The 16,529-nt window shown below is 40.7% G+C and overlaps 3 protein-coding genes and 1 long non-coding RNA gene across 7 annotated transcripts in view; 1 reads left to right on the top strand and 3 right to left on the bottom strand.

The window, feature by feature from the left end:
* Window positions 1-16,529, top strand: part of LOC135350503 (uncharacterized) — a 74,539-nt gene that overhangs the window by 18,233 nt on the left and 39,777 nt on the right. The window contains exons 1-11 of one of the 4 annotated variants that reach the window (XR_010399167.1): window positions 1,226-1,401; window positions 1,688-1,727; window positions 2,115-2,243; window positions 2,480-2,640; window positions 3,058-3,096; window positions 3,439-3,533; window positions 3,692-3,734; window positions 4,094-4,153; window positions 4,264-4,312; window positions 4,404-4,533; window positions 7,354-7,576. This is a non-coding gene — a long non-coding RNA (uncharacterized LOC135350503). Of the gene's footprint in view, window positions 1-1,225; window positions 1,402-1,687; window positions 1,728-2,114; window positions 2,244-2,479; window positions 2,641-3,057; window positions 3,097-3,438; window positions 3,534-3,691; window positions 3,735-4,093; window positions 4,154-4,263; window positions 4,313-4,403; window positions 4,534-7,353; window positions 7,577-16,529 lie in introns of those variants that run through there. The other 3 variants (XR_010399168.1, XR_010399170.1, XR_010399169.1) reach the window with 3 other exon arrangements.
* Window positions 36-956, bottom strand: LOC135350499 (kelch-like protein 3). Its single transcript, XM_064549304.1, has one exon. The coding sequence runs from the start codon at window positions 914-916 to the stop codon at window positions 89-91; it is 828 nt and encodes a 275-aa protein (XP_064405374.1). The 5' UTR covers window positions 917-956; the 3' UTR covers window positions 36-88.
* Window positions 4,755-14,274, bottom strand: LOC135350477 (misshapen-like kinase 1). Its single transcript, XM_064549282.1, has 2 exons — window positions 14,104-14,274; window positions 4,755-7,505 (listed from the first exon to the last, which is right to left on the bottom strand). Exon 2 carries the CDS (start codon window positions 7,056-7,058, stop codon window positions 4,842-4,844), a length of 2,217 nt encoding a protein of 738 aa, XP_064405352.1. The 5' UTR covers window positions 7,059-7,505; window positions 14,104-14,274; the 3' UTR covers window positions 4,755-4,841.
* On the bottom strand, window positions 7,630-13,427 carry LOC135350474 (uncharacterized). Its single transcript, XM_064549280.1, has one exon. It carries the CDS (start codon window positions 11,431-11,433, stop codon window positions 9,082-9,084), a length of 2,352 nt encoding a protein of 783 aa, XP_064405350.1. The 5' UTR covers window positions 11,434-13,427; the 3' UTR covers window positions 7,630-9,081.

A 16,529-nucleotide genomic window follows, 5' to 3' on the forward strand; every position in this document is an offset into this window, starting at 1 on the left:
CTTGTATATGTCATGCTGATTGATAACTTTCAACAGAATGATCAAATCTTTTATTTGGTATAGCCTATACAATATGACAAATTAGATACTATACAAAAGTAAATACTTCACATTTTCTGTTTGTAGCATCTCCTCCCACCACCATCAGTTTGCTCTCAGGGAGGGCAGCAATGGAGCATGATGATCGAGATGTTGACATTTGATTAACGACAATCCATGATGTCATATTGTACTGATATATGTCCTTAGATCTACCTATATTGGAGTCCACCCCACCCACTGCCAGCAGGTGGCCATTGATGGTAACAAGAGAGGAATAGTAAACTGGCAAAGGGGCAATCTTCTCCCATATAGCTGAGCTTGGCTCAGACTGAGTTAGTTGTCTTAATGAGCATCTGTACACTGAATACTTCTCTTGATCATTAGTTCGTGGGTGTATGTACACATAGTCTCCACAGATCGTTAAGGATGGGTGATCATTTGGCACAGGTAGTGAGGCAACGACAGACCATTGCCTGTTAGCAGTGTTTAAAATCTCGATAGTAGTTACAATTATTGAATCAGATCCCCTAGCCACTATAAGTGTGTTGTTAGCGTACACAACTCCAGGTCTCCTCCGTCTGGTTGGCATGCGAGGGAAGTATTCGACCCATTCGTTGTTAATGTAGCTGTAGAGTTTGTTACTATAGATGTGTGTGCCTGACACTCCCCCCACAGTTGTGAGCATGTCATCAACACTGACGATAGTGAAAGCGTTTTTAGGGCAAAGTGGTAACTTGTGCCACTTATTGTTGCTGAGCTCGTAAACAGTTTTACTTCCATTGTTAAAGTATGCCTTGTCTCCTGTCACGGCTGATGATCCATACCACATATCAACGGGTGCATCCGGTAGTGACTCTATTGTAACAGGTTTCATTAGTGTACATGTAGCTTGATCATCTTGCAGTGTGACTTGGTGCATTATTACACCGATCAGCAATAAGTAGGTTTTTACGTACGCCCTTGTGCTGTACTGCTAACACAATCTTGCCCTATAGGGCTCGAGTATAGTATTAGCTCAGTGTACATCCCTCGTGCATGCATGAGTAATAACCCGCTATATACTTATAGTGCTATTGTATATTAATGTCCAAGTGGTGCTTAATAAAGGGTTTCAAAGAAGTATGATAATTATGCCCTGTGTTCGGAAGCTACACTCGCTCCCCCTCCCCCGCTCACAATGATTATCTTTTGTTGTTGCTCATTAATGCAGAATGTAGCTACACTGTATCTGAAGTCATCAGTCGCCAGGCATGCAACCATAAGAGCTAATTCTTTGCTACTCCGATGCTCACTTGGTACTGTTGGGCATGTATAGCTCACGGCAAGTCCACTCTGGTCAAAGCTATCTCAGGAGTTCAGGTATAGAATAGCGGAATATCTACCATTGCACTGAAATCAGTGCTGTCTAGACCACTTGCATTCAAAGACTTTTGATACCATTCCTTATAGAGGCCTGTAATTGGTTGCATCAGGAGTAGTAGCGTAGTACATCATGCAGTTATGTGCCTGAATTAGTGGCGTGGGTCTATACTGTACAGCTGCTGCACATGCATGGCCTAATGGTTGCAGGCATAAAAGTCTATTGCAGTATATACATGCTGGACACTTCTGTGATGCTATAATTATGTGTTTTGTTTGTGTGCAGACTGAAACATCACCATCAAGCTGGAATATGCCACGCTAAGGTAGGTACAGTTTTATTTATGTTTCTGCCCAAGAAAAGATCTTCAGTTCTGAAATGTCTTAAAAATGGCAGCTACAATTGTTTATATCTTCATCTATGCCCTTTAAGTGTGTTTAGAGACTACTTTCCCAATAAGAGGTGTCCTCGACCTGGTTGCTATCGGTCGTGCAGCAGCTAAGGAAAATATATGTGTTAAACTATTCCCCTGCGCTAGACCAGGCTGCAAGAGACACTTTAGATAACTCACGTGTGTTTATAGAGCTTTAGATAAGATCACCTTTGCCATGTTTATACGGCCTCAATATAATTATGTCAAAGTCTGCCTTATAGTTACAGTGCCACAAACAATAATGAAGTGCAATAACTGACTATTACTAATTACATACAGGTATGTATAATCGTTTGTGGACTGTCCCAGTCACGATATTCTCAGGTGCAAAGAAACACCCCGGATAGTTCTTATAGCAATCATGCTGAACGGAGCATGCTGTTATGGACGCAGCACTCTTATTAATAGGTACAGAATGTGCATGGTACGGCATGACACTGTATGAATTTAATGATACCTCATTAGTGCAAATGATGTTATCGCTCTGTTTGAAGGTATTCTACTGATATCAACACCTTGCTAGATAGTATCTGATGCACTGACTTATTGTATCCCTTTCTTTTCCCATTCTAACAAGCCTCACTGGACACGCACACTCCACCTGCTCTCATGCATGCACACACACCCCACCACCCCTCACACAGCGGGCAACGAGAGTCGTGTTCCCAGCCCCAAACATCCGAGCATCTGGCAGCCATTAGGATTATGAAGGTGGCACATTCTCACCCAGTCCCTTGATTGACTTAATCCGAGACACACATGCAAGCCAAAGACAAGTACCAGGAGGTCCTCAAGTTTGTACAAGGTAGCCATTAATTATCATGTGCATGTAGGTTATTTTGCTTTGGTTAATTATGAAAATGTAGTATTGAATAATTCTCACTTTGTTGGGCGTAAAAATTAGAGGTGCCTATGCTTGTTGCTTTGAGTCAGTGCAAATGATGTGATTGCTCTTTTTGAAGATATTCTACTGATATCAGCACCTTGCTAGATAGTATCTGATGCACTGATTTCCCCCTACACACGTGTGCCTGCACAATACAGTGGAGGAACAGCTATAGAAATTACTGTCCCGATTACTTTTCTCTATAATAGTGCAGTAAGCTATACTTTTTCCTAGCAATACTTTGACCACCCACGACAGGACGCCTCCTTTATATTTAATCATCTCCCCCAAATTTACCCATCCACTACCACCCACCCCCTACACATGCACACGTAGGTACAGTGGAAGAAGGTGCTCCAATAATTCCCAGCTCAAGTATGTAATCATCATACTTCATATCAGAGGCAGGATAATAGAATCCAGTAGTATAGTGCAAAAGTAAAGCATTCCGCCGACGCGGAATGAATAATAACAGATAAAGTTTGATTAGTCTGAGAATAGCCGAGTTGTATTTTTTATAACCTGGTGATACCATTGCCTTTAGCCATGAGATTGTGAGTATTCGCTATAGGCTGCCTGCTAAAGCCTTGTGCCCCCCCCCACACACACACAGTATTATAGCAAGAGTAGATATAGTTATGAGTACTCTTGATTATCGTTACAAAATGTCAGCCCTAACTTCAATATCATAATAATTATACCCTCACACACACACAGCGAGATTCCCTGGCCAACCCACAGGGCCTCATCACGATCGACCATAATGATTGATATGAACAGAAGAAAGAAAATTACCATGTGGAAATCACAAGGTGAGCTACTCATTAATGTATAAGCTTTTATACTAGCTCAGATTTGTTTGCGCCTGGCATACAATGTGTAGTGAATCAAGGCCCCGGCCAACCTCTATAGGATCATCTCTATTTATCAATGTTATCTATTTATCGATGTTTATTGTTCCCTGCTTCAGTGGAGATGAAGACTACTAGAGATGTGCACACATGCAGATGAAGGTGAGTGTATAATATAGAGTCAATCCGTTACAATATGTCATGACATGTACAGCTAGTGTTGATACATTACATTCACATCACTATAATATTCCCGGTTGAAAATTAGTGGTTGAATTTGTAATTGAAGTTGTAATTGTCTATTGACTGTGTTCCCGCTCCATGCATTTACTAGTTTATACTCATGATGTTACAACAGATAGACGTACGGCTCATTCCTGCTTGCTTGTTTCTACGCTATAATTTTGGTGCTTTCCCCGACGAATCCTATAGCGATTTTTCAGATTGACAATGAATGTGTGTTTTGGAAAGATGTACTGTAATTTTGTATCACCAGAATGGCAGATAGCTTTCCCTTGTAGACGATTGGGTTCGTGAGTTTGAGGCCTGGTGTCCAGCCATGACAGTCATAGCGCACTAGGGTGAGTGCTTGTGTGTACAGTACTGCTCTCACTAGAGCATGTCATCTACACAGTGTATGGTATTTGCTCTATGCATGTGAAGGGGCTGACTTGTATATGATTCACTGCAGGTTCCCAACAGGACATCAATCGTGATAACTTTGATGTCATCCTCACAACGTATGTATACAGTCACTATAATTTTATATTATACTCTGGCACTTGTTTGTTCCCGTGGTTCCAACTTCCAACTTATTGTTGACATTTGGAGGTACAATGTGTCAGGCTGAGGACAGGAAGAGTTCTTAGGAAGCTCTCTATAGACTGTCTCGTATACTGGACGAGGGACACATGCTCAAGAACATGAACCTATTGCGATACACACACCTCTGAAAATACAGGTATAATAATTATACTCATATGCAAACATTCACAGTCCCTCAAACATTGTGTTGTCCTCAATATTATCGTAGCAGATGGTTGTAAATTGACCTACGTATATACCGTATAGCTATTAATTTTGATGATTAGGTTAGCTAGGGATCACCTTAGTTTGCTAGTGTTATAGGAACTGCTTATGCTATCCAACAAATTTAATGCTCGCCAAATTTACTTTTACAACTGTTATGCTGATAACTTTCAACATAATTATCATATCTGATAATGTTGTATAGCGTACTATAATAAGACATAAAGAACTAGTTAAGTACTATACAAAAGTAATTGTTTCACATTTTCTTTCTGTACGATCTCCACCCACTACCATCAGTTTGTTCCCGGGGAGGGCAGCAGTAAGGCATGCTGCTCGAGATATCGACATTTGACTAATAACAATCCATGATGTCTCGTTGTACTGATATATGTCCTTAGTGTTATCTCCTTTGGAGTCCAGCCCACCCACTGCCAGCAGATGGCCATTGATGGTAATAAGAGAGGAATAGTAAATTGGCAAAAGGGAAATTTTCTCCCATATAGCTGAGCTTGGCTGGGACCGAATTAGTTGTCTTAATGAGCATTTGTACACTGAATACTTCTCTTCAGCATCACTAGTTCGTGGGTGCATGTACACATAGTCTCCACAGATCGTTGTTGATGGGTTATCGGTTGGTACAGGTAGTGAGCTAACAATAGACCATTGCATGTTAGCAGTGTTTAGTATTTCGACTGTATTTAAATATTTTGGATCGCACCATCCCCCAGTCACTACAAGTGTGTTGTTATCGTACACAGCTCTTGGTCTCCTCCGTCCAGTTGGCATGGGAGCGAAGTGTTCGTCCCATTTGTTATTAAAGTAGGTGTAGAGTTTGTTACTATACTTTTGTGTGTCTGACCACCCCCCCACAGTTGTGAGCATGTCGTCAACACTGACGATAGTGAACTCTTTGTTAGGGCAAGGTGGTAACTTGTACCACTGATTGTTGCTGAACGCATAAATAGTTTTACGTCCGTATGTATTAAAGTATGCCTCGTCTCTAATTACGGCTGATGATGATCCATACCCCATACTAACAGGTGCATCAGGTAGTGATTCTATTGTAACAGGTTTCATTGATGTAGCTTGCTCATCTTGCAGTGCGACTTGATGCATTTGAGTCGATAGATCGTGAATTTCCTCGTTTTTGCTTTCCAACGTTTGTTTCAGTTGAGTCACTTCTCTGTCTCGTTGATCGATGGCTTGTTGGAGGGCAGCAGTGTTCCCCTCACTTAATTGCAACTCTTGGTTGAGTCTCCTCAGCTGTCTCTCCCTGGCTTCAGCCTCCTGTTGAAGGGTTACTTTGTCTTGTTGAAGTGTTTGGTTTTTTTGCATTGCTTGGCCCAGTCTTGTAGTGACTTGACAAATTTCAATGTCTTTTGTATATAACTGTTCATTGTTACGTGTTATTGTTTCTTGATTTTCTGCTGTAATCTGTTCATTTGCTTGTATTTGCTCAGTTAAAATCTGTTGATTTGCTTGTAGTTGTTCTCTAAGCATCTGGTGCAGGTCTTGTTGGGAGCTTTCCTCGTACCGTTGTGTCCTCTTGAGAGCATCTAGTGTTTGGCAAAGCTGTTGGGAAGATGGCCGTTCAACATCTCTGTCTTTGAGACAGTGACGAGCAATCAGCAGTAGAGGGTGGGTTGGCTCAATCAGGTTCATGTGTGCTTCTCGTCTTTCCAGTTCTGGAATCGGCAATCTAGCTTCAACTGTGCGACCTGGACTTCGTGGATCAGGAAGTTGAACAGTGTCAAATCGATCTGTTGGCTTTGGAAACTGTCGAGTTGTGGTCTGAACTAGAAGCACACCAAATGAGAAGTTGTCTAGTTTCTCTGTGTACACTGGTGGTTCGTTTAGTGCCTCGGGAGACATGAAGGCTGGTGTTCCCGGGCATGTGGTCATTGTGGCTAGTCGGGAGACGTTTATGTCCGTGAATTTGGACATTCCGAAATCGGTGACTTTGGCTCGACTGCCTGCAATCAGTAGGACATTGTTGCTGGAGAGATCGCGATGGATGATCCCATTGGAGTGGAGAAAGGCAAGTGCTTGAGCTATGTCATAGCATACGTTGATTTGGATGTGGTATGGAATGTCTCCAGGTGATGACTCCAGGAAGTGCGTCAGACTCTCGTCCATGAGCTCCATGAGAAGAACTGGTGCATTTGTGTCGAGATCGCGATAGGTCCCCAAGTACTGTACAATGTTAGGGTGGTTGATACGACTCAGAAATGCACACTCTGTTTCGAATCTTCTAAACGGGTGTCTATGTTCTTTACCAGGATCTGGAGCAGTCATTTGGAAGAGCACTGGATAGAGTAGCTTGGCAGCACAGGGTAGCTGGTCACACTTGGCTTTACACACTGCCCCGTAGGAGCCAGTACCAAGGATATCATTCTTAAAGAGTTGAACATTTCTGAATATGTACTCTTGTTCACTTTCTTGTCTCTCAGCCATAGCTATATAGTGACTTGTTAGCAATTAAACTATACAGGAGTGTACAAACTATAGTGAATAGTTATTTGTGCATGTGCTTGTTGGGTGTTTTAGATTATAGCCCTTGATTATAGTGATTATGTGCAGAGTAGGTATTCTAGCCGGATGTGCATCATTAATATCTATGGTTTCAAAACCTTATAAAAATTGATGGCGGTTACCTAGCAACAAAACTTCATTGAATGTATGACCTGCATGTTCATTGTAGATTTTTGTACCCCATACTGAGCACCGTCTGTCTCTCCACTATATACAGGGGATGAGCTCCAAGAAGAGGATGGATGTGATGGTAGACTTTTGCAAGGCCACCAACCATCCCCTATTCCTGAGACACTGACGACACCCTCCACTGCATTCATGGTGAGGGCCATCCGAAAGGAGTCCAGTCACAGAGATACTGCTCCCAACCTCGTGTGGGAAGATAATTATGAGTGTAATGTTCGACTTTAAGCTGCACAAACTCTGCATTGCAGTACAAGGTGTGTGTGTGTGTGTGTGTGTGTGTGTGTGTGTGTGTGTGTGTGTGTGTGTGTGTGTGTGTGTGTGTGTGTGTGTGTGTGTGTGTGTGTGTGTGTGTGTGTGTGTGTGTGTGTGTGTGTGTGTGTGTGTGTGTGTGTGTGTGTGTGTGTGTGTGTGTGTGTTGGAGGGGTTGAAACGAAAAAATAAATTGCGAGGAACTGCCTTATCTGACCGTAGAATTGGGTAACCACCTCTCCTATTTCCTTATAATGCATTTACAAATTAAACTTATGAGACATGAATGGTTGCAGGAATAACTAATTTCAAGCTGGTAAGCTAGCTAGCTATTATTTATATTCATGCTTCTAACTATTATTATACTAATATGTAGTTTTATTTATTTGTACTTTATTACCTTCAACTCTTGTGATCTAGTCTTTACTTGCATGAATTGTGTTTTTTGGGTCTAATCTGCTGGTTTTAACTACTCTCAAGGGAGGCCAGGGGGGGGGGTTTGGGTAATTATATGTACATGTAGATGTAGTAATTGATAGAATTTGACCTGTTACATGTATGTGTCTTTCTGTGCTTTTTTAAGAAAAATGCTGTCAGCGCTGTGCCTTTTCTTTATCCTTAGTATTACTTTACATTATTACACATCCTACTATATTTATAGATTACAGTACTGTACTCATAATTAGTTATCTATGTACACATGTATGTTACTGGGGGGTGGTCATGCTGATCTGATTTCTTTAATTGACTAAAGGTACACACAACACAGAAACAGACAGAAACAGAAAAGCACACAGATGCTCGGCCTGGAGAGCCGAGAATGATGGGTTAAAGAGTCTTTAATGGTGCACCAACTCTCCCCATTCATCTGTTGCATTCAGTCACATACACATGCAACTACAGTGCTATATAACACCCAATAGTTATTGTACATCTATTCACATTGGGGCCATGCTGAATAATTATTGTAAAGCTGTAAAATGTTGAGGTCAAGCTGACATAAATTATAAGACTTATCTTCTAACTTGGACTTGATATTGGTTGCTGTGATACTTCAAGTTGGCTTTTAAAAGAAAACTTCTGAGGGGGGCTTAGGTATAAAGTACAACCCTGTATTGTCTGGGTCAGGTTTTGTGGTACATGTAGTTGATAGTGGGATTGGGGAATGTGGGTTCTTCTATGTGGTTAAACTGAAGCAAGCATACAACAAACATTAACCTCAAATTTTGGTTCTTAGAATTAGCAACAGGCATCAAATAGATAGTAGTGTGTGTGTGTGTGTGTGTGTGTGTGTGTGTGTGTGTGTGTGTGTGTGTGTGTGACTTTACCCACAAGGGTGGGGGATTGGGACCCCACCCTTGTGGGTAAAGGTCCCAATCCCCTACATGGGGAACGGTACGCGCATGCGCAATCTCAGTATCTGTTTTAGATTTTGCACAGCTATCTTTTTAAATGGATCGAGGTGTATTTACTGCAAGTCATGTGACTTAATTAAAAACACGTGGATACATTATGATAATACATTTAGTCCATGTGGAATAATTGTTCTAAGTGTAGCTATCCAGTAGTGTTCTAAAGCTTGGAGTTCTGTGAAGGACGTTGTTGCGTCAATACACTGTACTTTCAGGTTTCTGACAGAGTGATCGGTAAAGTTGAAGTGGTTGCTTATATACGTTCTTACTTTGTTGAAAATATTGCTACGATGATGATTGATTCTAGTTCGAAGCGTTTGAGTGGTGTAACCCACATACTGTTTCTTGCAATGTGAGCATGTAATTAGATATATGAGATATCTTGAATTGCAGGAAAATTGGTGTCTGATTGGATACGTTTTTTCTGATTTCGATGATCTGAAAAATCTATTACATACTAGGTGTTGACATGTTGCACAGCTCGGTTTCATACACTTACTTATTCGAGTGTGTTGTGTGAGAGTGGGAACGCTTCTTGTAATTGTGTGTTGGTGGACTTGATCAAAGGTTATTTCAGTTCTGAGCGTTTGTTCTTCGTTTAAACTGATTTTGGCCCTAACGAGTTCTTTACCGAGATTTTGGTGTTTCAGATTGATTATTCTGGGACTGGGTAATAGTAAGCCTTTGTAGTGCTGTAGTGTGACACTTTTTAGTAATTGGAAATTTGGAGGCGAGAGGCACTTGAAAATGGGTGGTCTTACTCTGGCAGGAGGTTTTTTCATTTTCCGAAGTAACTGAGGTCTTCTCTCATATGACACGGAATTGATGGTTTTGTCAATGAGGGTTTGGGGATAGTCTCGTTTTTTAAGGCGTATGCTAAGGAGCTGAGTCATGGTTTGAAACTCCTGGATGGTGGTGTTTGTGCGCACAAGTCTGGTACATTCTCCGGTAATGATGGATTTGAAGATGTGTTTCGGATGGTTTGATGTATAATGTAGGTACTGGTAGAGATTTTGTTGTTTTTGGAAGGTTTTTGTGTCTAGTTTTCGAGATTTGTGGAAGTGGGGACCTTTGTAAATTGTCATATCTAGAAACGAGACTTGTTGAGATGAGTAGGAGTATTTGTAACTTAATTTTTGGTGGGATATATTGAGTTCGGATAGGAAGCTGATTAGCGAGTTTTCATCATGCTGCCACACTATAAAAATGTCATCTATGTATCTTTTAATCAGGAGAGGTTTAGCTGGTTGTTTTTCTAAAAATCTTCTGATGATTACCGACATGAATATGTTAGCGATGGTGGGTGAGAACGGGGCTCCCATTGCTGTACCTTGTATTTGTTGGAATGTAACTGGTCCAAACTCGAAATAATTGTGATTAACGCATATTTGTAGAAGTTGGATGATTAGATTTGGGTCTAGCAGCGACGTGTACCTATGACTTAACATTTCGGTGTATATTATCTGCAGACATTCCTCTTGAGGAATGGAGGGATACAATGAGTCGACGTCAATTGCTACTAATAGCGCATTGTCGGGAATTTGTAAGTCTTCTAGAATTAGTGACAAACAAGCGGAATTTTGTAGGTAATCTTCGTACGTTTGAGCTAGGGGTTGAAGCACATGATCTAAGAGCTTACTAGCTGGCGTTAGTGGAGAATTACAGTTTGCAACTATGGGTCTGACTGGTGGCAGTTTTTTGAATTGTTTATGAATTTTCGGAATGCCGTAAAATTGTGGAATTTGGAAAATGTCTTTATTGGGGAGAACGAATCGTTTTAGCCGCTTATCGGTACTAGTGAGTGTGGTATGGTATTTTGACAGAACTTCTTGGAGTTGGTTGGTGATTTTGGTGGTGGGATACTCGGCGGTTCTTTTATATACCTTATCGTCTAGTAAGATTAGGAGGCATTGTTGGACGTAGTCTGTGGTGTCCATTATAACTACGCCTAAGTTCTTATCTGCTGGCTTAATGGTGACTCGATTTTTTTGTTTTTTGAATTTTTGTAGTGCTAAAGATTCTGCGAGTGTGACATTTGTTTTGGGCTTGAAGATTTCGTGTAACTGGTCATTGATATTATCTTTTGTGACGGAAATGTATTGTTCGACATTTCTGTATCCACTATTGTATGTATCATTAAAAGAAGAGTATGTGGTTGTTGGTAGGAATCGCATTGGTCTATGTACTTTTTCTGTCGTTGTGGGTATACCACTTTTTACTGGTTTCGGCGTGCGATAATATATAGAGTTAGTGTATATTCTTCTAAGTGACTTTGAGTATTCGTTAAACTCTCGTAACAGTTGTAATTTGGGTTCCGTACTACATAAGTTTTTGGTGAGTGCGAAGCTTAGGCCTTTATTTAGTAATTGTGATTCGGCAGTGGTGAGGGTGAGTGAGCTCAGATTGTGGACGCACCTGGTGGGTTGTGTTTCGGTTGGGGGCCTTCCCATAAAAAAGGAGTTTGTGATGTTTTGGGAATTTTTTGGGCTGTTGGGTGTTGAGACATTTCTCTACACCGTTTTCTGCGAGTATTGCGTTTCGCACCGAGAGAAAGCCTTGGCGGCCGATGTTTTTTATTTAGTCTGATTTGCAACTCAGGTGTGGGGACGTGTCCGTGGATCTTGTTTTCTTTTAGGAATTTTCTGTATTGTATTTGGATATCTGTGTCACGTATTTCAAATTTAAGTAAATCTCGTTCTGTGTCATTCACAAGAGATTCTAGTGCCGTCTTTGTTTGGGCCAAACTCTGGTTGTTGCTGGTTATTACTGCTTCTAGATATTTTGTGAAGATGTGGGAGTATTCTGATAGAAATTGTTGATGGAAAGTGTCGTTTTCGCAGGTTAAGTTAGGTTTCGGTATGAATTCTTCCGGGATCGCTCCTAATTTCAGTTGGTTTTGCCTTTGAATGTTTTCCTCTAGGATAGAGACAGCTGAGCGAAGTTTCTGATACTGAGCCGATTTGGCTTTTAGGAATTCTTTAGCTTGTTTATTCATGGCTGTGAAAACATTTAAGTGTTGAAATTCAGTATGTATATAGCCGATATTCAAGTAGCCATTCAGTCTCTTCAAATTAATTGGTTTTCAGTTAAATAAATTTCAGTTAAATAACCTAGGGTTGTGAGAAGTGGACCACATAAACTAAGGGCAGTGACTTCATATCGAAACCAGATTCCTCGACTGAGCCCGAAACGAGAGGCCCAGCCACATAAGGCGCAATGCCAGAGGGCATAGACCCAACGCCACAGACTCAGCCCCGTACTCGAGGAGCACGTGTGTGTTGGAGGGGTTGAAACGAAAAAATAAATTGCGAGGAACTGCCTTATCTGACCGTAGAATTGGGTAACCACCTCTCCTATTTCCTTATAATGCATTTACAAATTAAACTTATGAGACATGAATGGTTGCAGGAATAACTAATTTCAAGCTGGTAAGCTAGCTAGCTATTATTTATATTCATGCTTCTAACTATTATTATACTAATATGTAGTTTTATTTATTTGTACTTTATTACCTTCAACTCTTGTGATCTAGTCTTTACTTGCATGAATTGTGTTTTTTGGGTCTAATCTGCTGGTTTTAACTACTCTCAAGGGAGGCCAGGGGGGGGGGTTTGGGTAATTATATGTACATGTAGATGTAGTAATTGATAGAATTTGACCTGTTACATGTATGTGTCTTTCTGTGCTTTTTTAAGAAAAATGCTGTCAGCGCTGTGCCTTTTCTTTATCCTTAGTATTACTTTACATTATTACACATCCTACTATATTTATAGATTACAGTACTGTACTCATAATTAGTTATCTATGTACACATGTATGTTACTGGGGGGTGGTCATGCTGATCTGATTTCTTTAATTGACTAAAGGTACACACAACACAGAAACAGACAGAAACAGAAAAGCACACAGATGCTCGGCCTGGAGAGCCGAGAATGATGGGTTAAAGAGTCTTTAATGGTGCACCAACTCTCCCCATTCATCTGTTGCATTCAGTCACATACACATGCAACTACAGTGCTATATAACACCCAATAGTTATTGTACATCTATTCACATTGGGGCCATGCTGAATAATTATTGTAAAGCTGTAAAATGTTGAGGTCAAGCTGACATAAATTATAAGACTTATCTTCTAACTTGGACTTGATATTGGTTGCTGTGATACTTCAAGTTGGCTTTTAAAAGAAAACTTCTGAGGGGGGCTTAGGTATAAAGTACAACCCTGTATTGTCTGGGTCAGGTTTTGTGGTACATGTAGTTGATAGTGGGATTGGGGAATGTGGGTTCTTCTATGTGGTTAAACTGAAGCAAGCATACAACAAACATTAACCTCAAATTTTGGTTCTTAGAATTAGCAACAGGCATCAAATAGATAGTAGTGTGTGTGTGTGTGTGTGTGTGTGTGTGTGTGTGTGTGTGTGTGTGTGTGTGTGTGTGTGTGTGTGTGTGTGTGTGTGTGTGTGTGTGTGTGTGTGTGTGTGTGTGTGTGTGTGTGTGTGTGTGTGTGTGTGGAGATTGGAAAATAAAAAATAAAGTCGCGTGTATACACGTCCATTGAAATCCGGGTCTCTGACTCAAACGGGATTTCTATCAAAAGATGACCGTCTTCCTTGTAGTTCATTGAATACACATTATCTATATACATCGAGCCCGTCTTATAAACAGTTTCTAATTTGTATGCTGTGTACTAATGCTGAGAACACCCTGTTGGAGGCACTAAAGCTAGAACAGCAATTATAGTTAAACACATTGGAATAGCAACCGGGGGTAGCTATAGATATCCGACCTTGAGAATCAGAAACGGTTGGTTAAGAGGCGCGCCAACTCTCCCCACACATCTAGCACATTCCCAGTTGCATATTTTAATTACAGATTTTAATTACAGTCACGTGTTACTATTATGCCTTGGTGTGCATGCGCATGCAAGCGAGGTATATCTATACGGTAGTGTTTTTGTGTGTGTGTGTAGACAGACACAGACATAGACACAGACAGCTGCTCAAGGATCAATCAAGTGCAAGTAAGAGTTTCTATAGGCTTCTAGTCATGTTTTCTTGGATCTTAATTCGTGGATTTGCAAAATAATGCTTCGTTCTCAAGTTATGCCTACTTTTGCTTACTTGGAATGCCATTGCAGCCTTTTCAGAAGAGCACGTAGCAAAACTTGTCCATGTAGTGTTGCTGCTCTACTTAGTAGTTAGCTCTGCACTAGAACACTAGCTATTGGTAGCTGCAAGAGTGAGAAGAGAGTTGCAAGCCTCTGCTGCTGCAGCCATTCATCTTAGACTTCTTTTGGCATCGATCGTTTTTAACAACAATAATGGTCGATCATTACCCACTCGTTTAGTTCTGTGATTCTCTGCATGCATGCAGCAAAATAAAAATGTTCATCATGATAATTATAATAATTATCATATGTGTATAAAAGCTATAGCTTTGCTTTGATACCTCCATGCACCGAGGCATCAGCACCCGCGGTGCTTTCATTAGCTCTGCACTAGAACACTAGCTAGCTGCAAGAGTGAAAAGAGAGCTGTAAGGCTCTGCTGATGCAGCTAGACTGGCATCGATCGTTTTTAACAACAATAGTGGTCGATCATTACCCACTCTTTGAGTTTCCCTGTGATTCTGGATTCTGCCTGCATGCAGCAAAATTAATATGCAAAAATGTTCATCATGATATAATGTGTGCATGTATAAAAGCTTTAGCGTGGCACCATGCACAGTTACAATGTTGTGGCTATTGTGACTTCAAAAACAAAAAAGGAAACTATATATAAAATTATCTCATTCACATAATTATAGAGACTTAGCTTTATTGTAGGAATAGCTAGTTGATAGAATTACTAAGTATCATGCTGTTTAGGCTTCAAGTGTATAACACTTATTTACAATGTGAAAAATTGCTAGGATTGGCCAGAGGAACCACCAAAAAGCGTGGAAACAAGAAATCAGACGAGAGCATAACTCCAATCCATTACAACGTCATTCACATTAATATTGTCATTTTTAAAATGACAATATTAATTCATTAAAACGTTCATGGATTATGAAATGAGAGATACAAAGAGAGAAAAGGCGAAATAAACTATCTGTCCAGCCAGTTTCTTGATGTGGCCTTTCCCTGCAGAGATTGAACATGAGTCAAAATATGTAAATTATTGCTAAACACAGGCAAACCCACTGCCAATCCTATGTAAAACCTACTGGTTTTACTAATGCACAATATTCATTTGCTTACTGCACGGTTACTTTCTCGCCATTTTTATCAAGTTCCATGTGCTTTTTGGGTTCCTTTGTTTTAGTTATTTATTATTGTGATGCTCTTAGGACGGCAGGGGCCGGGGTGTTGTGTTCTTTTAACCTTGTGGTTATTGTGTTGTATTGGTTGAGAGAAGCCATAAACTATGCCCACGCTGCTTTTTTGTACCACTAATTTTTTGGGGTGTTTTGGTCATTCGGCAATGCGTATGTGAATGGGTTTGTTTTCTATTGGGAATGTATTGGTTTTTAGAATCATCCACTGGCAGGTGCATGCAGAAAAATGCAAAAATGTTCTTATCATGATATAATGTGTGTATAAAAGCTATTGCTAAGTTATGTAGCTTTGACACCTCCATGTCTTAATGAGCATTTGTACACTGAATACCACCATCAGTTTGTTCCCAGGGAGGGCAGCAGTGAGGCATGATGATCGAGGTGTTATAACATTTGACTAATTATATTCCATGATGTCATGTTGTAGTGATATATGTCAGTCTTATCTTCATTGGAGTCCCTCCCATCCACTGCCAACAGGAGCCCATTGATGGTAACAAGAGAAGACCCGTAAACTGGCAAAGGGGCAATCTTTTCCCATATAGCTGAGCTTGGTTGGGATTGAGTTAGTTGTCTTAATGAGCATTTGTACACAGAATACTTCTCTTGAGCATCTCTATATAGTGTGAGGGTGTATGTACACATAGTCTTCACAGATCGTTGATGATGATTGAGTGGTTGGCACAGGTAGTGAGCTAACAATAGACCATTGCATGTTAGCAGTGTTTAACATCTCGACTGAAGTTAAATTTTTTGAATCACCCCATCCGCTAGCCACTACAAGTGTGTTGTTAGCGTACACAGCTCCAGGTCCCCACCGTTCGCTTGGCATAGGAGGGAAGTGTTCGACCCATTTGTTGTTTATGAAGCTGTAGAGTTTATTACTAAAGGGTTTTGTGTCTGACCCCCCCACAGTTGTGAGAATGTCATCAACACTGACAATAGTGAAGTACTTGTTAGGGCAAGGTGGTAACTTGTGCCACTGATTGTTGCTGAAGTCATAAACAGTGTAACTTCGATATGGATTAAAGTATGCCTTGTCTCCAATCACGGCTGATGATCCTGACCTCATACCAACAGGTGGCTCAGGTAGTGACTCCATTATAACATGATTCATTGGTGTAGCTTGCTCATCTTGCAGCGCGACTTGGTGCATTCGAGTCGATAAATGGTGAGATTCCTCGTTCTTGCTTGCCAACGTTTGTCTCAGTTGGGTCCCTTCTCTGTC

This window comes from Halichondria panicea, chromosome 16 (genome assembly GCF_963675165.1).
Source record: "Halichondria panicea chromosome 16, odHalPani1.1, whole genome shotgun sequence".
NCBI lineage: Eukaryota > Metazoa > Porifera > Demospongiae > Suberitida > Halichondriidae > Halichondria > Halichondria panicea.